The sequence below is a fragment of the Streptopelia decaocto genome (genome assembly GCF_964273445.1).
Source record: "Streptopelia decaocto genome assembly, chromosome: 22".
NCBI lineage: Eukaryota > Metazoa > Chordata > Aves > Columbiformes > Columbidae > Streptopelia > Streptopelia decaocto.
In genome coordinates this window covers 1775617-1796073 of record NC_138677.1, presented here as the reverse complement: position 1 = coordinate 1796073, position 20457 = coordinate 1775617, and the positions used below count along the sequence as shown (strand labels likewise).

Genomic DNA, 20457 nt, shown 5'->3' with positions numbered 1-20457 from the left:
AGAACCTCCCAAGACCTTGGAACATGGTCCTTGAAATGAGATAGAGCTTCATGGCATTGCATTCAGAACGTTAAAACAATGTTACCTTCTTCCACTTGTGTCTCTTTCTCTAGTTTTCCTATGCTCTTTCTGTCTCCCAAAGCCACCCTAGTGGGAGCAGTCGACCTCCCTACATTTGCAGGGCAGGTAGACTGACCCCCTGCTGGAATTCAACCACATCCTTGTGGCTGCCCATGGTGTTCCACGTGAGCCACCTCCTTTTTTTTCTTAAGACTCAATAAAGTTGTGCTGCATCTAAGCCTGGGCCTCTGAGTCCTTCTTCCGTCTGAGGTACCTCTGCCAGTCCAATTAGGCAAAAATTTGGAAGAAGAGGATGGTGGGACTCCATGACTTGCATTTTCTTTTGTTCACTTTCACTTTTGTTCACTTTTGTTCACTTTTGTTCACTTTTGTTCACCTTGGAACTGGAGAAGACATTCATGGCCATTCCACAGCCAATAGCAAGAAGTGAGGAAATAGTTCCAAATGATGGTAGGAGTTTGGCTGGGAAACAACATTTCCTGAGGACAATCCACACTCTCATCTCTCTCACTCTTTTCCCTCCTTTACCCGATTTGCTGTGCATGCCCAACACATAAGGTCACAGGAAGATGAGATAGAGGAACCTCATACAGTCCTTCAGCATGTGGCAGAGCCCAGCTACTCTCTAGACATGCATCTGCATCATCATCATTGAACACCAGGATGGAAAGGAGCACAAGGAATACCTGGACCCACGTTTCTTGGCAAAGCACAGGCTAGCCAAGATGTACCAGCACCCTGTCCAGCTCAATCTTAAATGTGTTCAATGTTTCAGAATCCACCACTTCCCTGGGAAGATGTCTCCAATGTCTCCCTGTTCTCACCATGGAAGATTTCCATCCCTTGTCCAATCAGAATGCTACCAGGAGTTCATTGTAGCCTTTGCCCCTTGTCTTTTCCATGTGACTGCTTGTAAGAAGGGAGTCTCCATCTTCTTTCTAGGCACTCTTAATATATTTGAGCATGGTGCTGAGGTCTCCCGTAAGTATCTCAAAGCTGAACAAACCCAGTTCTCTTAGGCTTTCATTGTATTGCAGCTTCTCAGTTCTTTGATCATCTTTGTGGAAATTCTCTGGACCTTTTCCAGCCTGTCCACATTTTTTCATGTAGAGGAGACCAAAACTGAACACAATATTCAAGATTTGGCCTGAGAAGCTCTGAGTAGAGCATCATTATGACTTCTTTGCCTCCACTTCTGATGCCCTATCAAATGTAACCGGGTATCCTGTTGGCCTTCTTTGCGCAGCAGCACATTGTTCACTAATATTGACCTTGTTGTCCACCAGGACCCCCAGGTCCCTTTCCACAGAGCTGCTTCCCAGCCAGGCAGATCCCAGCCTGTGCTGCACTCCTGGTGTATATTGTCCCAGGAGCAGGTCCTTACACTTGTCCTTGTTGAACTTCATCAGGTTCTTGTTAGCCAAATCCTCCATCCACTCCAGGTCATCCTGCAGGCTGACCCTCCATTCAAGGCTGAGATAATTCACAAATTAGGATTGGAATCAGCCACACTCAGGCTACATACTGGAGTCACCACTTCCTGTATTTGAAAATATCTTTATAGACCTTGGCCCTCAGTCCTGGCTCTTACTCTAAATTATGGAATCCCTCTGGTATCCGTGGTGTCCTGTGTACAGAAAAACAACTTGGAGGCACTGTTGGGCTCAAAATGATGGCTCAGGCTCACAGGGACTGATGGACAACATGAGGTTCCCCTCATGCTCTTCCTGTCCCCACTTCAAGGCAGAAACACCACCATTACCCATCTCACTGGGTGCTGGGCATTAGCAGTGGACAGGACAGGCACCAACCCAAGCGTAGATGATACACAGGTGATCACCCTGCCTGTACTCAGCTTCCCGGGCTCCCTCAAGAGCTCTGTGGCAGGACCAAGCTGAGCTCTGCTTATGAGACCACTGCTTCTCACTCGCCTGCCAGGGTCTTCCCAACTGTGCAGTCCCTGGCCTTTAGAGAGCTGTCCTCCAAGAGACACTGCACACCCCTGGGAACCACATGGGCACTAGCAAAGTACAGGGCTGTGGCCTCATGGTAGGACATCTCTCTCCATATGGGGATCTGCAGGGAACAGCACCAGTCTGGGCATGTACACTGGGAGAAAAAGTACTGGTCCAAAGCCCAGGAAGGCAGGCTCCCAGCATGGTGCCATGGTCCTGCTCTGCCCTGGGCCCAGGCAATGGACCCCAGCATGGAGCCTGTGCATGCAAAGAGAGAGGTGTCAGTGAGAAGACCTAGGCAATCAAGACACTCCTCTGGGCACATGCATCAGACACTCTAGATGGAAGTCTCATATGGACCTGCTCATTCACACTTTGGGGATTCTCATTTCTCTTGATCTTCACTGTCCTTCTAGAGAAGAAGTTGAAAGGTTCATGTCCCTCTTTGCTATTCCCTGCCTGCAGAATATGTCTCTTTTGTTGAACAAGTCTTGGAAATGAAGAGGACATTGGCCATGCAGCATCCTATTTTCTCTGCCAAAAATGGCAGTCTCAATTGTAATAAACTCTTTTGGAATGAGAATTTCTTCAGTGATGACAGTGGTACAGTGGAGTGGTTTGCATATTGTGACATCATGATGGAAGAATGTCATAGAGAGGTCATAGAATTATAGAATATTTTATATTGGAAGGGACCTTGAAAGGTCATCTGGTCCAATCTTTCATGGGCAAGAGAGACTAGATGACATTATCAACCACTGTGTCCAATCATATTTTGGAAATTTCCAATGACAGGGCCTCTACCACAGACCTGAGATGTGAAAGACTGTTCTTAATGGTAAAAAAAAAAAATATTTCTTCTGTCAAAATGAAACCTCTACCAGTGACACACGTACTCATTGGACTTTCCCTTTTCCACCTGGCTCCCTGTGATGAGAGAGAATCTATCCTCTTTCTAGATACCCTTTAAGTACAAGAATGTTAAGATGAGGTTCCCCCAAGCCTTCTGTTCTCCCAGGATAAAGGACCTATCTCCTTCACTCTTCTCTCAGAGGACAGGTTCTCCAGGCCTTTGGTCCAATTAGAGACATACACAAGAGAGGTGGTGGCTCCCGGAATAGGATCAGCGAAGGCTGAATCCGGGGGAATGCATCCCTGCTGCAGTTTTCTTGATGTGGAAGTGATGTGGAAGTGGCACCTGCTTGAGGATGACCACAATCCCAATGACCATGCTGCCAGGGCTTACCAGAAGCCGATTTTCTCTCTCGTGCGAGTGTTGGAATGAAGAAGTTTGCATATGGTGACATCACAGTTAAAAGACATCACTGAGAGGATCATGAACTCAGTGATGAACAGGAAGGCAATAAAAAATAGGAATGACTGCTCCAACCAGCAAGCAACACAAAAGATTTTCCTCGGGACAAGGAAAGTCTCCATTATTTTTACACAACAACGACAATATATCAGGTCTCCACAACTGAAACCTGAGGAGGATAAAGAACGGAAGCCATTCTCCATCATGGTTGGAATGTACACGGAGAAGATAATGGCACATGGGGCCATATCGCGGTTGAGACGGACAAACGACATGGACCAAATTCTTGCAAGATGAAAGTAATAGGTGCCATTTATTGCTACAAGTGCATTTTTATACCATTCTACCAGTTCATGTGTATTTCAGTACTGGTTACAAGTTACAGCACTAACATCTCATTGGTTAATTTTTCTATCATCCATGTTATTCTTCTATACCCTTCTCTCTCACAGGTACATCTCTCCACTCTCCGGATACTCCTTTACTCCCATCCTTCTCAAGGGTAAATCTTAATATCTCAAGGCTGATCTCTACTCCCATATTTTCTGTCAAGGATTCCACAGACCCGCTGCAGTTTCCCACAGGGCCATGTGCCCACTATTTGAGGGATGGGAAGCCCAGGGGAATGAGATCAAATACAGGTGTCTTCTCCTTTGCCAGCTCAGTACATGACCAGAAGTAATCAGAACCCAGACAAGACTGAAGGTGCAAAGCTGTAGTGGGTAAAATATATTTTATTCTGTTGCCTTCAGATGGACAAACAAGCCCTGGTTTCCAACTGAGAGAACACACTTAACTTAGATGCAGGTCCGTCCATACCTGGGCTGAGGTGTGGATGTGGACCAGAGCAGAAAAGACCATGTAGAATTGTGACCAACATTTTTCATCTGCTAGAACTCACCATTACCATGGAATGGCGGGCACCCATTACATGTAATAGGATGTGTTGTAATGCCTGGGTTCATTGAATTCTTAATTGCTTCCTTTTAATTGCTTCCTTCATATGCCCAAAGTACCTGTTAAGTCTAACAGAGACCATGGTTGAAGATTTCATCAAGTGGAATGAGAGAGAATGTGGGGTAAGGAATAACAATGCCTTTGCCCAAGCAAGGTCACGAAGGGTGAGAAAGCCAATAAGCTGAACATCCCTCAGACTAAACACCACACAGTTAATTGATGAAAGCCTGAAAATAATTTACTGTGTGAGCAAGTGACAAAATCCCACCGCAGGGAGTCCCACTCTCCCCTTCCTTCAGCTTTTTCTCTGAGCAGACTGAAAGAGTTGCCTCAGAACAAAAGAGGACTTGAAGGCCCAAGCTTGAATGCATCACAACTTTATTGAGTTTTAAGAAGAAAAGGAGGCGGCTCATGGGGAGCACCAGGGTCAGTCACAAGGATGTAGTGAGACTCCTGTAGACAGACAGGCTGCCTCCCCTGCAGAACGAGGGAGACCAAGAGGTACCCACTTGGCTGGCCTAGGAAGGCAGAAAGAGAAAAGGAAAGAGAGAGAGACACACAAGTGGAAGAAGGAAACATCCATTCAAAGCTCTGAATGCAATGCCATGTAGCTCTATCTCCTTTCAAGGACCATGTTCCAGGGTCTTGGGAAGTTCTTGCTCAAGAATGGCCCCAGCAGCTTTAGCAGGGTCGGCATCTGCTGCCACAGTAGCGGCTGGTAATGCAGGAGAGGTCAAAGCCCCCAGAGTTGATGGGCACTCCCTCACAGCTGAGGATGCTGCCAACAGCAGCAGAGGTGGAGGAGCCCACAACGGTGTTCTGAGGGAAGGAGCTGAGGATGGGGCCAGGCAGGGTCACCACCACGGGGGAGGGCTCAATGACAACAGTGGAGTTCTGGCACTGCCTGACACAGGGCTCATTGCAGCTGTTGGCCAGTGGGGTTGGGCCACAGGGCTGGCAGGGCACGCATGGGTTGCAGCAGGACATGTCTCTGGGTCAGAGTTTCACCTGAGAGAAAACATAGGAGGAAGCAGAGCATGAGGACTTGATCATGAGAAGCAGCACTGCTCCCAACCACAGTGGAGACAAGGAACCTCCTGGCCCAGCATCTGCTGTCCAGCTCACATGCCAGAAGCCACCTTCACAACATCCCAGGCTCTCTCTGCAGAAGACCTTCTCTCCCCTTCCCTCACCCATGAGAAGCAGCTTCCACCACGGGGTCAGGACAGACCCTGTCAGCTGAGATACACATTGAGGAAAGACACCTGATCCTGAAGGAGAAGAAGAAGAGGCTTCAAACTCACCTGTTTCACAAGGAGAAGGAGGCGAGTGAAGTGGATGAGAGAGCAGAGAGTTGGGCTGCCTTTTATAGGAGTCCTGCACTGCCTCAGGCCCAGGCACCCTTAATGGAAGTAATAATTTTCTGTCAAGCTCATGTTGAATGTAAAACACACCAGCTAATATTAGGACATGTTTCCTGGTTTCCAGCACTGTCACCTTTTCTTTTCCTGGCTTCTGCCACATGATTTCCCCTATGAAGGCTTCTGTACGTACTGGGATGAAAGGCCTGAGGTTTTCCAGAGGGGACACACGTCACAGCAGGCAGAAGCTTCAGCACAAGTGCTGGATGCATCTTGTGCAGGCAGGTGATATGAACCTTTGTCATTCCTGTGGGTTCCTTTGTTGCAAAGATGTTAGCTTATGAGCAACGCTGTCATGCTCAGGTCCAGACGCCCAAGGATCACATTTGAGAGATTATTTTATATGTGGTTCCTGGGATCTCCTCAGCAGAGTCCCCAGTTGCTGATGTTGTCCTTGCTTTCTGTCAGCAAAAAGATTTTTGCATGGTTTCCTGCAGGCCTGCATGAGCACACCTGTGTCAGTTTGTACCTGTGTGACCCTCATCATGAGGACATGTGCAGGTCACAGCTGGGGACTCTCCCCTGGTGTATCCATGAGCATTGGGTGGTGAAAAAATATTCCATAGAAAACCCAGGGCCCAGACATGCTCCTGATGTTTCCTGAGGACCAGTGGCGAGTCCAGAGAGGGGGGCTGAGGCAAAGGAGTCCAACCGAATTGTCCTGAGAGTACCGCTGCTATATTTTCAATCCCTCCCAGCAGTGACCCCCCTGTGTGAAGAAACAATGAGCAAGCATCAGAGAGAAGTGGGTTGACAAGAGAAAAGGATATGTCACATTGTCCAAAATGGCAGTCCTTGGGAAACGGATGTGAAACATAAGAGCGTTGCCAATTCTCGGACAACATTGCCACAAAGAAGCCAACAAAAATGACCTCGTTCCACATCACCTGCCTGCACAGGATGCCACAAGCACTTGGGCTGACACTTACGCCTGTGGCTGACACGTGTGTCTGCTCTGGAAATCCTTGGGCTTTTCATCCCAACACTTAGGGAAGCCTCCATATGGGTAATCACGTGGCAAAAGCCAGGAAAAAAAAGGTGGCAATGCAGGAAAACAGGAAACATCTCCTAACATTAGCTGCTGTCTTTTACATTAATCACAAGCTTGTCAGAAAATTATTACTTCCACAAAGAGAGCCTGGACCTGAGGCAGTGCAGGACTCCTATAAAAGGCAGCCCAACTCTCTGCTCTCTCATTCAGTTCTCTCGCCTCCTTCTCCTTGGGGATCAGGTGAGTGTGAAGCCTCTTGTCCTCCTCCTTCAGGATCAGGTGTTTTTCCTCAATGTGTGTCTCAGTTGACAGGGTCTGTCCAGGCTCTGGGGTAGAAACTGCTTCTCATGGGAGAGGGAAGGGGAGAGAATGTCTTCTGCCGGGAGAGCCTGGGATGTAGTGGCAGTGGCTCCTGGGATTTGAGCTGGGTAGCGAATGCTGGGCCAAGAGGCGCCTTGGCTCCTCTATGGTTCGGTGCAGTGCTACTTCTCATGATCAGACCTGCACGTTCTTCTTCCTCCTCTCCTCTCCTCTCCTCTCCTCTCCTCTCCTCTCCTCTCCTCTCCTCTCCTCTCCTCTCCTCTCCTCTCCTCTCCTCTCCCCTCTCCCCTCTCCCCTCTCCCCTCTCCCCTCTCCCCTCTCCCCTCTCCCCTCTCCCCTCTCCCTTCTCCCATCTCCCATCTCCCATCTCCCGTCTGCCCTCTTCTCTCTTCAGGTGAACCTCTCTCCCAGAGACATGTCCTGCTGCAACCCATGCGTGCCCTGCCAGCCCTGCGGCCCAACCCCACTGGCCAACAGCTGCAATGAGCCCTGTGTCAGGCAGTGCCAGAACTCCAATGTTGTCATCCAGCCCTCTGCAGTGATTGTGACCCTGCCTGGCCCCATCCTCAGCTCCTTCCCTCAGAACACCGTTGTGGGCTCCTCCACCTCTGCTGCTGTTGGCAGCATCCTCAGCTGTGAGGGAGTTCCCATCAACTCTGGGGGCTTTGACCTCTCCTGCATTACCAGCCGCTACTGTGGCACCAGATGCCGACCCTGCTAAAGCTGCTGGGAATGTTCATGAGCAAGAACCTCCCAAGACCTTGGAACATGGTCCTTGAAATGAGATAGAGCTTCATGGCATTGCATTCAGAACGTTAAAACAATGTTTCCTTCTTCCACTTGTGTCACTCTCTCTAGCTTTCCTGTGCTCTTTCTGTCTCCCAAAGCCACCCTAGTGGGAGCAGTCGACCTCCCTACATTTGCAGGGCAGGTGGACTGACCCCCTGCTGGAATTCAACCACATCCTTGTGGCTGCCCATGGTGTTCCACGTGAGCCACCTCCTTTTTTTTCTTAAGACTCAATAAAGTTGTGCTGCATCTAAGCCTGGGCCTCTGAGTCCTTCTTCCGTCTGAGGTACCTCTGCCAGTCCAATTAGGCAAAAATTTGGAAGAAGAGGATGGTGGGACTCCATGACTTGCATTTTCTTTTGTTCACTTTCACTTTTGTTCACTTTTGTTCACCTTGGAACTGGAGAAGACATTCATGGCCATTCCACAGCCAATAGCCAGAAGTGAGGAAATGGTTCCAAATGATGGTAGGAGTTTGGCTGGGAAACAACATTTCCTGAGGACAATCCACACTCTCATCTCTCTCACTCTTTTCCCTCCCTTACCCGATTTGCTGTCCATGCCCAACACATAAGGTCACAGGAAGATGAGATAGAGGAACCTCATACAGTCCTTCAGCATGTGGCAGAGCCCAGCTACTCTCTAGACATGTATCTACATCATCATCATTGAACACCAGGATGGAAAGGAGCACAAGGAATACCTGGACCCACGTTTCTTGGCAAAGCACAGGCTAGCCAAGATGTACCAGCACCCTGTCCAGCTCAATCTTAAATGTGTTCAATGTTTCAGAATCCACCACTTCCCTGGGAAGATGTCTCCAATGTCTCCCTGTTCTCACCATGGAAGATTTCCATCCCTTGTCCAATCAGAATGCTACCAGGAGTTCATTGTAGCCTTTGCCCCTAGTCTTTTCCATGTGACTGCTTGTAAGAAGGGAGTCTCCATCTTCTTTCTAGGCACTCTTAATATATTCGAGCATGGTGCTGAGGTCTACCATAAGTATCTCAAAGCTGAACAAACCCAGTTCTCTTAGGCTTTCATTGTATTGCAGCTTCTCAGTTCTTTGATCATCTTTGTGGAAATTCTCTGGACCTCTTCCAGCCTGTCCACATTTTTTCATATAGAGGAGACCAAAACTGAACACAATATTCAAGATTTGGCCTGAGAAGCTCTGAGTAGAGCATCATTATGACTTCTTTGCCTCCACTTCTGATGCCCTATCAAATGTAACCGGGTATCCTGTTGGCCTTCTTTACCACAGCAGCACATTGTTCACTAATACTGACCTTGTTGTCCACCAGGACCTCCAGGTCCCTTTCCACAGAGCTGCTTCCCAGCCAGGTAGATCCCAGCCTGTGCTGCACTCCTGGTGTATATTGTCCCAGGAGCAGGTCCTTACACTTGTCCTTGTTGAACTTCATCAGGTTCTTATTAGCCAAATTCTCCAACCACTCCAGGTCATCCTGCAGGCTGACCCTCCATTCAAGGCTGAGATAATTCACAAATTAGGGTTGGAATCAGCCACACTCAGGGCTACATACTGGAGTCACCACTTCCTGTAAACTCAAAGACCCTGTGGGTTATTGCAGCTCCAGGACAGTGCCCAGTGTCCAAAGACCCATTGCCTGGCCACCACCCCACCTCTTATAGGCAAAGGGCGGCTGGGTAGATAGCAGCAGTGCACAGAGCATCCCCACAGTAACTTGGGCTCTCCACAATCCAGTGGCCCTTTGCCTTCTCATGGCTTATTTCTGGTACCCATCTTCCCTGAGTTTGTGCTTTCACTGTTCAGGTCAAAATTCAGGTATATTTTTCAATGATATTTGAAAATATCTTTATAGACCTTGGCCCTCAGTCCTGGCTCTTACTCTAAATCTTGGAATCCCTCTGGTATCCGTGGTGTCCTGTGTACAGAAAAACAACTTGGAGGCACTGTTGAGCTCATAATGATGGCTCATGCTCACAGGGACTGATGGACAACATGAGGTTCCCCTCATGCTCTTCTTGCCCACACTTCAGGGCAGAAACACCACCGTTACCCTCCTCACTGGGTGCTGGGCACTTGCAGTAGACAGGACAGGCACCAACCGAAGCGTAGATGATACACAAGTGGTCACCCTGCCTGTACTCAGCTTCCCGGGCTCCCTCAAGAGCTCTGTGGCAGGACCAAGCTGAGCTCTGCTTATGAGACCACTGCTCCTCACTCGCCTGCCAGGGTCTTCCCAACTGTGCAGTCCCTGGCCTTTAGAGAGCTGTCCTGCAAGAGACCCTGCACACCCCTGGGAACCACATGGGCACTAGCAAAGTACAGGGCTGTGACCTCATTGTAGGACATCTCTCTCCATACGGGGATCTGCAGGGAACAACACCAGTCTGGGCATGTACACTGGGAGAAAAAGTACTGGTCCAAAGCCCAGGAAGGCAGGCTCCCAGCATGGTGCCATGGTCCTGCTCTGCCCTGGGCCCAGGCAATGGACCCCAGCATGGAGCCTGTGCATGCAAAGAGAGAGGTGTCAGTGAGAAGACCTAGGCAATCAAGACACTCCTCTGGGCACATGCATCAGACACTCTAGATGGAAGTCTCATATGGACCTGCTCATTCACACTTTGGGGATTCTCATTTCTCTTGATCTTCACTGTCCTTCTAGAGAAGAAGTTGAAAGGTTCATGTCCCTCTTTGCTATTCCCTGCCTGCAGAACATGTCTCTTTTGTTGAACAAGTCTTGGAAATGAAGAGGACATTGGCCATGCAGCATCCTATTTTCTCTGCCAAAAATGGCAGTCTCAATTGTAATAAACTCTTTTGGAATGAGGATTTCTTCAGTGATGACAGTGGTACAGTGGAGTGGTTTGCATATTGTGACATCATGATTGAATGATGTCACAGAGAGGTCATAGAATTATAGAATATTTTATATTGGAAGGGACCTTGAAAGGTCATCTGGTCCAACTTTCATGGGCAAGAGAGACTAGATGACATTATCAACCACTGTGTCCAATCATATTTTGGAAACTTCCAGTGACAGGGACTCTACCACAGACCTGAGATGTCATTCCTGTGAAGGACTGTTCTTAATGGTAAAAAAAAAAATATTTCTTCTGTCAAAATGAAACCTCTACCAGTGACACATGTACTCATTGGACTTTGCCTTCTCCACCTGGCTCCCTGTGAGGAGAGAGAATCTGTCCTCTTTCTAGATACCCTTTAAGTACCAGAACGTTAAGACGAGGTTCCCCCAAGCCTTCTGTTCTCCCAGGATAAAGGACCTATCTCCTTCACTCTTCTCTCAGAGGACAGGTTCTCCAGGCCTTTGGTCCAATTAGAGACATACACAAGAGAGGTAGTGGCTCCTGGAAAAGGATCAGCGAAGGGTGAATCCATGGAAATGGATCCCTGCTGCAGTTTTCTTGATGTGGAAGTGGCACCTGCTTGAGGATGACCACAATCCCAATGACCATGCTGCCAGGGCTTACCAGAAGCCGATTTTCTCTCTCGTGCGAGTGTTGGAATGAAGAAGTTTGCATACGGTGACATCATAGTTAAAAGACATCACTGAGAGGATCATGAACTCAGTGATGAACAGGAAGGCAATAAAAAATAGGAATGACTGCTCCAACCAGCAAGCAACACAAAAGATTTTCCTCGGGACAAGGAAAGTCTCCATTACTTTTACACAACAACGACAATATATCAGGTCTCCACAACAGAAACCTGAGGAGGATAAAGAACAGAAGCCAATCTTAATCATGGTTGGAATGTACACGGAGAAGATAATGGCACATGGGGCCATGTGCCCACATTTTGAGGGATGGGAAACCCAGAGGAATGAGATCAAATACAGGTGTCTTCTTCTCCTTTGCCAGCTCAGTACATGACCAGAAGTAATCAGAACCCAGACAAGACTGAAGGTGCAAAGCTGTAGTGGGTAAAATATATTTTATTCTGTTGCCTTCAGATGGACAAACAAGCCCTGGTTTCCAAATGAGAGAACACACTTAACTTAGATGCAGGTCTGTCTATACCTGGGCTGAGCCGTGGATTCGGACCAGAGCAGAAAAGACCATGTAGAATTGTGACCAACATTTTTCATCTGCTAGAACTCACCATTACCATGGAATGGCGGGCACCCATTACATGTAATAGGATGTGTTGTAATGCCTGGGTTCATTGAATTCTTAATTGCTTCCTTTTAATTGCTTGCTTCAAATGCTCAAAGTGCCTGTTAAGTCTAACAGAGACCATGGTTGAAGATTTCATCAAGTGTGGCATGGGAGAGAATGTGGGGTAAGGAATAACAATGCCTTTGCCCAAGCAAGGTCACGAAGGGTGAGAAAGCCAATAAGCTGAACATCCCTCAGACTAAACACCACACAGTTAATTGATGAAAGCCTGAAAATAATTTACTGTGTGACCAAGTGACAAAATCCCACCGCAGGGAGTCCCACTCTCTCCTTCCTTCAGCTTTTTCTCTGAGCAGACTGAAAGAGTTGCCTCAGAACAAAAGAGGACTTGAAGGCCCAAGCTTGAATGCATCACAACTTTATTGAGTTTTAAGAAGAAAAGGAGGTGGCTCATGGGGAGCACCAGGGTCAGTCACAAGGATGTAGTGAGACTCCTGTAGACAGACAGGCTGCCTCCCCTGCAGAACGAGGGAGGCCAAGAGGTACCCACTTGGCTGGCCTAGGAAGGCAGAAAGAGAAAAGGAAAGAGAGAGAGACACACAAGTGGAAGAAGGAAACATCCATTCAAAGCTCTGATTGCAATGCCATGTAGCTCTATCTCCTTTCAAGGACCATGTTCCAAGGTCTTGGGAAGTTCTTGCTCAAGAATGGCCCCAGCAGCTTTAGCAGGGTCGGCATCTGCTGCCACAGTAGCGGCTGGTAATGCAGGAGAGGTCAAAGCCCCCAGAGTTGATGGGAACTCCCTCGCAGCTGAGGATGCTGCCAACAGCAGCAGAGGTGGAGGAGCCCACAACGGTGTTCTGAGGGAAGGAGCTGAGGATGGGGCCAGGCAGGGTCACCACCACAGGGGAGGGCTCAATGACAACGGTGGAGTTCTGGCACTGCCTGACACAGGGCTCATTGCAGCTGTTGGCCAGTGGGGTTGGGCCACAGGGCTGGCAGGGCACGCATGGGTTGCAGCAGGACATATCTCTGGGACAGAGGTTCACCTGAAAGACAGCATAGGAAGAAGCAGAGCATGAGGGCTTGATCATGAGAAGCAACACTGCTCCCAACCACAGTGGAGACAAGGAACCTCCTGGCCCAGCATATATGCCCAGCTCAAATGCCAGAAGCCACCTCCACAACATCCCAGGCTCTCTCGGCAGAAGACCTTCTCTCCCCTTCCCTCACCCATGAGAAGCAGCTTCCACCACGGGGTCAGGACAGACCCTGTCAGCTGAGATACACATGGAGGAAAGACACCTGATCCTGAAGGAGAAGAAGAAGAGGCTTCAAACTCACCTGTTTCACAAGGAGAAGGAGGCGAGTGAAGTGGATGAGAGAGCAGAGAGTTGGGCTGCCTTTTATAGGAGTCCTGCACTGCCTCAGGCCCAGGCACCCTTAATGGAAGTAATAATTTTCTGTCAAGCTCATGTTGAATGTAAAACACACCAGCTAATATTAGGACATGTTTCCTGGTTTCCAGCACTGTCACCTTTTCCTGGCTTCTGCCACATGAGATCCCATATGAAGGCTTCTGTACGTACTGGGATGAAAGGCCTGAGGTTTTCCAGAGGGGACACACGTCACAGCAGGCAGAAGCCTCAGCACAAGTGCTGGATGCATCTTGTGCAGGCAGGTGATATGAACCTTGGTCATTCCTGAGGGTTCCTTTTTGGCAAAGATGTTAGGATATGAGCAACACTGTCATGCTCAGGTCCAGATGCCCAAGGATCACATTTGAGAGATTATTTTATCTGTGGTTCCTGGGATCTCCTCAGCAGAGTCCCCAGTTGCTGATGTTGTCCTTGCTTTCTGTCAGCAAAAAGATTTTTGCATGGTTTCCTGCAGGCCTGCATGAGCACACCTGTGTCAGTTTGTACCTGTGTGACCCTCATCATGAGGACATGTGCAGGTCACAGCTGGGGACTCTCCCCTGGTGTATCCATGAGCATTGGGTGGTGAAAAAATATTCCATAGAAAACCCAGGGCCCAGACATGCTCCTGATGTTTCCTGAGGACCAGTGGCGAGTCCAGAGAGGGGGGCTGAGGCAAAGGAGTCCAACCGAATTGTCCTGAGAGTACCGCTGCTATATTTTCAATCCCTCCCAGCAGTGACCCCCCTGTGTGAAGAAACAATGAGCAAGCATCAGAGAGAAGTGGGTTGACAAGAGAAAAGGATATGTCACATTGTCCAAAATGGCAGTCCTTGGGAAACGGATGTGAAACATAAGAGCGTTGCCAATTCTCGGACAACATTGCCACAAAGAAGCCAACAAAAATGACCTCGTTCCACATCACCTGCCTGCACAGGATGCCACAAGCACTTGGGCTGACACTTATGCCTGTAGCTGACACGTGTGTCTGCTCTGGAAATCCTTGGGCCTTTCATCCCAACACTTAGGGAAGCCTCCATATGGGTAATCACGTGGCAAAAGCCCGGAAAAAAAAAGTGGCAATGCAGGAAAACAGGAAACATCTCCTAACATTAGCTGCTGTCTTTTACATTAATCACAAGCTTGTCAGAAAATTATTACTTCCACAAAGTTAGTCTGGACCTGAGGCAGTGCAGGACGCCTATAAAAGGCAGCCCAACTCTCTGCTCTCTCATTCAGTTCTCTCGCCTCCTTCTCCTTGGGGATCAGGTGAGTGTGAAGCCTCTTGTCCTCCTCCTTCAGGATCAGGTGTTTTTCCTCAATGTGTGTCTCAGTTGACAGGGTCTGTCCAGGCTCTGGGGTAGAAACTGCTTCTCATGGGAGAGGGAAGGGGAGAGAATGTCTTCTGCCGGGAGAGCCTGGGATGTAGTGGCAGTGGCTCCTGGGATTTGAGCTGGGTAGCGAATGCTGGGCCAAGAGGCGCCTTGGCTCCTCTATGGTTCGGTGCAGTGCTACTTCTCGTGATCAGACCTGCACGTTCTTCTTCCTCATCTCCTCTCTTTCCTCTCCTCTCCTCTCCCCTCTCCCCTCTTCTCTCTTAAGGTGAACCTTTGTCCCAGAGACATGTCCTGCTGCAACCCATGCGTGCCCTGCCAGCCCTGTGGCCCGACCCCACTGGCCAACAGCTGCAATGAGCCCTGTGTCAGGCAGTGCCAGAACTCCAATGTTGTCATCCAGCCCTCTGCAGTGATTGTGACCCTGCCCGGCCCCATCCTCAGCTCCTTCCCTCAGAACACCGTTGTGGGCTCCTCCACCTCTGCTGCTGTTGGCAGCATCCTCAGCTGTGATGGAGTGCCCATCAACTCTGGGGGCTTTGACCTCTCCTGCATTACCAGCCGCTACTGTGGCACCAGATGCCGACCCTGCTAATGCTGCTGGGAATGTTCATGAGCAAGAACCTCCCAAGACCTTGGAACATGGTCCTTGAAATGAGATAGAGCTTCATGGCATTGCATTCAGAACGTTAAAACAATGTTACCTTCTTCCACTTGTGTCTCTTTCTCTAGTTTTCCTGTGCTCTTTCTGTCTCCCAAAGCCACCCTAGTGGGAGCAGTCGACCTCCCTACATTTGCAGGGCAGGTAGACTGACCCCCTGCTGGAATTCAACCACATCCTTGTGGCTGCCCATGGTGTTCCACGTGAGCCACCTCCTTTTTTTTCTTAAGACTCAATAAAGTTGTGCTGCATCTAAGCCTGGGCCTCTGAGTCCTTCTTCCGTCTGAGGTACCTCTGCCAGTCCAATTAGGCAAAAATTTGGAAGAAGAGGATGGTGGGACTCCATGACTTGCATTTTCTTTTGTTCACTTTCACTTTTGTTCACTTTTGTTCACTTTTGTTCACCTTGGAACTGGAGAAGACATTCATGGCCATTCCACAGCCAATAGCAAGAAGTGAGGAAATGGTTCCAAATGGTGGTAGGAGTTTGGCTGGGAAACAACATTTCCTGAGGACAATCCACACTCTCATCTCTCTCATTCTTTTCCCTCCTTTACCCGATTTGCTGTGCATGCCCAACACATAAGGTCACAGGAAGATGAGATAGAGGAACCTCATACAGTCCTTCAGCATGTGGCAGAGCCCAGCTACTCTCTAGACATGCATCTGCATCATCATCATTGAACACCAGGATGGAAAGGAGCACAAGGAATACCTGGACCCACGTTTCTTGGCAAAGCACAGGCTAGCCAAGATGGCCCAGCACCCTGTCCAGCTCAATCTTAAATGTGTTCAATGTTTCAGAATCCACCACTTCCCTGGGAAGATGTCTCCAATGTCTCCCTGTTCTCACCATGGAAGATTTCCATCCCTTGTCCAATCAGAAAGCTACCAGGAGTTCATTGTAGCCTTTGCCCCTTGTCTTTTCCATGTGACTGCTTGTAAGAAGGGAGTCTCCATCTTCTTTCTAGGCACTCTTAATATATTTGAGCATGGTGCTGAGGTCTCCCGTAAGTATCTCAAAGCTGAACAAACCCAGTTCTCTTAGGCTTTCATTGTATTGCAGCTTCTCAGTTCTTTGATCATCTTTGTGGAAATTCTCTGGACCTTTTCCAGCCTGTCCACATTTTTTCATGTAGAGGAGACCAAAACTGAACACAATATTCAAGATTTGGCCTGAGAAGCTCTGAGTAGAGCATCATTATGACTTCTTTGCCTCCACTTCTGATGCCCTATCAAATGTAACCGGGTATCCTGTTGGCCTTCTTTGCGCAGCAGCACATTGTTCACTAATATTGACCTTGTTGTCCACCAGGACCCCCAGGTCCCTTTCCACAGAGCTGCTTCCCAGCCAGGCAGATCCCAGCCCGTGCTGCACTCCTGGTGTATATTGTCCCAGGAGCAGGTCCTTACACTTGTCCTTGTTGAACTTCATCAGGTTCTTGTTAGCCAAATCATCCATCCACTCCAGGTCATCTTGCAGGCTGACCCTCCATTCAAGGCTGAGATAATTCACAAATTAGGATTGGAATCAGCCACACTCAGGCTACATACTGGAGTCACCACTTCCTGTAAACTCAAAGACCCTGTGGGTTATTGCAGCTCCAGGACAGTGCCCAGTGTCCAAAGACCCATTGCCTGGCCACCACCCCACCTCTTATAGGCAAAGGGCGGCTGGGTAGATAGCAGCAGTGCACAGAGCATCCCCACAGTAACGTGGGCTCTCCACAATCCAGTGGCCCTTTGCCTTCTCATGGCTTGTTTCTGGTACCCATCTTCCCTGAGTTTGTGCTTTCACTGTTCAGGTCAAAATTCAGGTATATTTTTCAATGATATTTGAAAATATCTTTATAGACCTTGGCCCTCAGTCCTGGCTCTTACTCTAAATCTTGGAATCCCTCTGGTATCCGTGGTGTCCTGTGTACAGAAAAACAACTTGGAGGCACTGTTGGGCTCAAAATGATGGCTCAGGCTCACAGGGATCCATGGACAACATGAGGTTCCCCTCATGCTCTTCCTGTCCCCACTTCAGGGCAGAAACACCACCATTACCCATCTCACTGGGTGCTGGGCACTTGCAGTAGACAGGACAGGCACCAACCCAAGCGTAGATGATACACAGGTGTTCACCCTGCCTGTACTCAGCTTCCCGGGCTCCCTCAAGAGCTCTATGGCAGGACCAAGCTGAGCTCTGCTTATGAGACCACTGCTTCTCACTCGCCTGCCAGGGTCTTCCCAACTGTGCAGTCCCTGGCCTTTAGAGAGCTGTCCTCCAAGAGACACTGCACACCCCTGGGAACCACATGGGCACTAGCAAAGTACAGGGCTGTGGCCTCATGGTAGGACATCTCTCTCCATATGGGGATCTGCAGGGAACAGCACCAGTCTGGGCATGTACACTGGGAGAAAAAGTACTGGTCCAAAGCCCAGGAAGGCAGGCTCCCAGCATGGTGCCATGGTCCTGCTCTGCCCTGGGCCCAGGCAATGGACCCCAGCATGGAGCCTGTGCATGCAAAGAGAGAGGTGTCAGTGAGAAGACCTAGGCAATCAAGACACTCCTCTGGGCACATGCATCAGACACTCTAGATGGAAGTCTCATATGGACCTGCTCATTCACACTTTGGGGATTCTCATTTCTCTTGATCTTCACTGTCCTTCTAGAGAAGAAGTTGAAAGGTTCATGTCCCTCTTTGCTATTCCCTGCCTGCAGAACATGTCTCTTTTGTTGAACAAGTCTTGGAAATGAAGAGGACATTGGCCATGCAGCATCCTATTTTCTCTGCCAAAAATGGCAGTCTCAATTGTAATAAACTCTTTTGGAATGAGAATTTCTTTAGTGATGACAGTGGTACAGTGGAGTGGTTTGCATATTGTGACATCATGATGGAAGGATGTCATAGAGAGGTCATAGAATTATAGAATATTTTATATTGGAAGGGACCTTGAAAGGTCATCTGGTCCAATCTTTCATGGGCAAGAGAGACTAGATGACATTATCAACCACTGCGTCCAATCATATTTTGGAAACTTCCAGTGACAGGGACTCTACCACAGACCTGAGATGTCATTCCTGTGAAGGACTGTTCTTAATGGTAAAAAAAAAAATATTTCTTCTGTCAAAATGAAACCTCTACCAGTGACACACGTACTCATTGGACTTTCCCTTCTCCACCTGGCTCCCTGTGATGAGAGAGAATCTATCCTCTTTCTAGATACCCTTTAAGTACAAGAATGTTAAGATGAGGTTCCCCCAAGCCTTCTGTTCCCCCAGGATAAAGGACCTATCTCCTTCACTCTTCTCTCAGAGGACAGGTTCTCCAGGCCTTTGGTCCAATTAGAGACATACACAAGAGAGGTGGTGGCTCCCGGAATAGGATCAGCGAAGGCTGAATCCGGGGGAATGCATCCCTGCTGCAGTTTTCTTGATGTGGAAGTGGCACCTGCTTGAGGATGACCACAGTCCCAATGACCATGCTGCCAGGGCTTACCAGAAGCTGATTTTCTCTCTCGTGCGAGTGTTGGAATGAAGAAGTTTGCATATGGTGACATCACAGTTAAAAGACATCACTGAGAGGATCATGAACTCAGTGATGAACAGGAAGGCAATAAAAAATGGGAATGACTGCTCCAGCCAGCAAGCAACACAAAAGATTTTCCTCGGGACAAGGAAAGTCTCCATTATTTTTACACAACAACGACAATATATCAGGTCTCCACAACTGAAACCTGAGGAGGATAAAGAACGGAAGCCATTCTCCATCATGGTTGGAATGTACACGGAGAAGATAATGGCACATGGGGCCATATCGCGGTTGAGACGGACAAACGACATGGACCAAATTCTTGCAAGATGAAAGTAATAGGTGCCATTTATTGCTACAAGTGCATTTTTATACCATTCTACCAGTTCATGTGTATTTCAGTACTGGTTACAAGTTACAGCACTAACAACTCATTGGTTAATTTTTCTATCATCCATGTTATTCTTCTATCCCCTTCTCTCTCACGGGTACATCTCTCCACTCTCCGGATACTCCTTTACTCCCATCCTTCTCAAGGGTAAATCTTAATATCTCAGGGCTGATCTCTACTCCCATATTTTCTGTCAAGGATTCCACAGACCCGCTGCAGTTTCCCACAGGGCCATGTGCCCACTATTTGAGGGATGGGAAGCCCAGGGGAATGAGATCAAATACAGGTGTCTTCTCCTTTGCCAGCTCAGTACATGACCAGAAGTAATCAGAACCCAGACAAGACTGAAGGTGCAAAGCTGCAGTGGGTAAAATATATTTTATTCTGTTGCCTTCAGATGGACAAACAAGCCCTGGTTTCCAACTGAGAGAACACACTGAACTTAGATGCAGGTCCGTCCATACCTGGGCTGAGGTGTGGATGTGGACCAGAGCAGAAAAGACCACATAGAATTGTGACCAACATTTTTCATCTGCTAGAACTCACCATTACCATGGAATGGCGGGCACCCATTACATGTAATAGGATGTGTTGTAATGCCTGGGTTCATTGAATTCTTAATTGCTTCCTTTTAATTGCTTCCTTCAAATGCCCAAAGTACCTGTTAAGTCCAACAGAGACCATGGTTGAAGATTTCATCAAGTGGAATGAGAGAGAATGTGGGGTAAGGAATAACAATGCCTTTGCCCAAGCAAGGTCACAAAGGGTGAGAAAGCCAATAAGCCGAACATCCCTCAGACTAAACACCACACAGTTAATTGATGAAAGCCTGAAAATAATTTACTGTGTGACCAAGTGACAAAATCCCACCGCAGGGAGTCCCACTCTCCCCTTCCTTCAGCTTTTTCTCTGAGCAGACTGAAAGAGTTGCCTCAGAACAAAAGAGGACTTGAAGGCCCAAGCTTGAATGCATCACAACTTTATTGAGTTTTAAGAAGAAAAGGAGGCGGCTCATGGGGAGAACCAGGGTCAGTCACAAGGATGTAGTGAGACTCCTGTAGAGAGAGGGAGGCCAAGAGGTACCCACTTGGCTGGCCTAGGAAGGCAGAAAGAGAAAAGGAAAGAGAGAGAGACACACAAGTGGAAGAAGGAAACATCCATTCAAAGCTCTGAATGC

At 48.4% G+C, this 20457-nt stretch overlaps 4 protein-coding genes across 4 annotated transcripts; 2 read left to right on the top strand and 2 right to left on the bottom strand.

The window, feature by feature from the left end:
• Nucleotides 1-4989: 4989 nt before the first annotated feature.
• Nucleotides 4990-5295, bottom strand: LOC309449218 (feather keratin Cos1-1/Cos1-3/Cos2-1-like; the record flags this gene model as incomplete). Its single annotated transcript, XM_082071183.1, has 1 exon — nt 4990-5295. One exon carries the CDS (start codon nt 5293-5295, stop codon nt 4990-4992), a length of 306 nt encoding a protein of 101 aa, XP_081927309.1.
• A 2161-nt stretch (nt 5296-7456) lies between these two features.
• Nucleotides 7457-7762, top strand: LOC309449041 (feather keratin Cos1-1/Cos1-3/Cos2-1-like; the record flags this gene model as incomplete). The annotated part of the gene is made up of 1 exon (XM_082070952.1): nt 7457-7762. One exon carries the CDS (start codon nt 7457-7459, stop codon nt 7760-7762), a length of 306 nt encoding a protein of 101 aa, XP_081927078.1.
• Nucleotides 7763-12677: 4915 nt separating this feature from the next.
• LOC309449215 (feather keratin Cos1-1/Cos1-3/Cos2-1-like) lies at nt 12678-12983 on the bottom strand (the record flags this gene model as incomplete). Its single annotated transcript, XM_082071180.1, has 1 exon — nt 12678-12983. The coding sequence occupies one exon, from the start codon at nt 12981-12983 to the stop codon at nt 12678-12680; it is 306 nt and encodes a 101-aa protein (XP_081927306.1).
• A 2013-nt stretch (nt 12984-14996) lies between these two features.
• LOC309449040 (feather keratin Cos1-1/Cos1-3/Cos2-1-like) lies at nt 14997-15302 on the top strand (the record flags this gene model as incomplete). The annotated part of the gene is made up of 1 exon (XM_082070951.1): nt 14997-15302. The coding sequence occupies one exon, from the start codon at nt 14997-14999 to the stop codon at nt 15300-15302; it is 306 nt and encodes a 101-aa protein (XP_081927077.1).
• Between the last annotated feature and the right edge of the window lie 5155 nt (nt 15303-20457).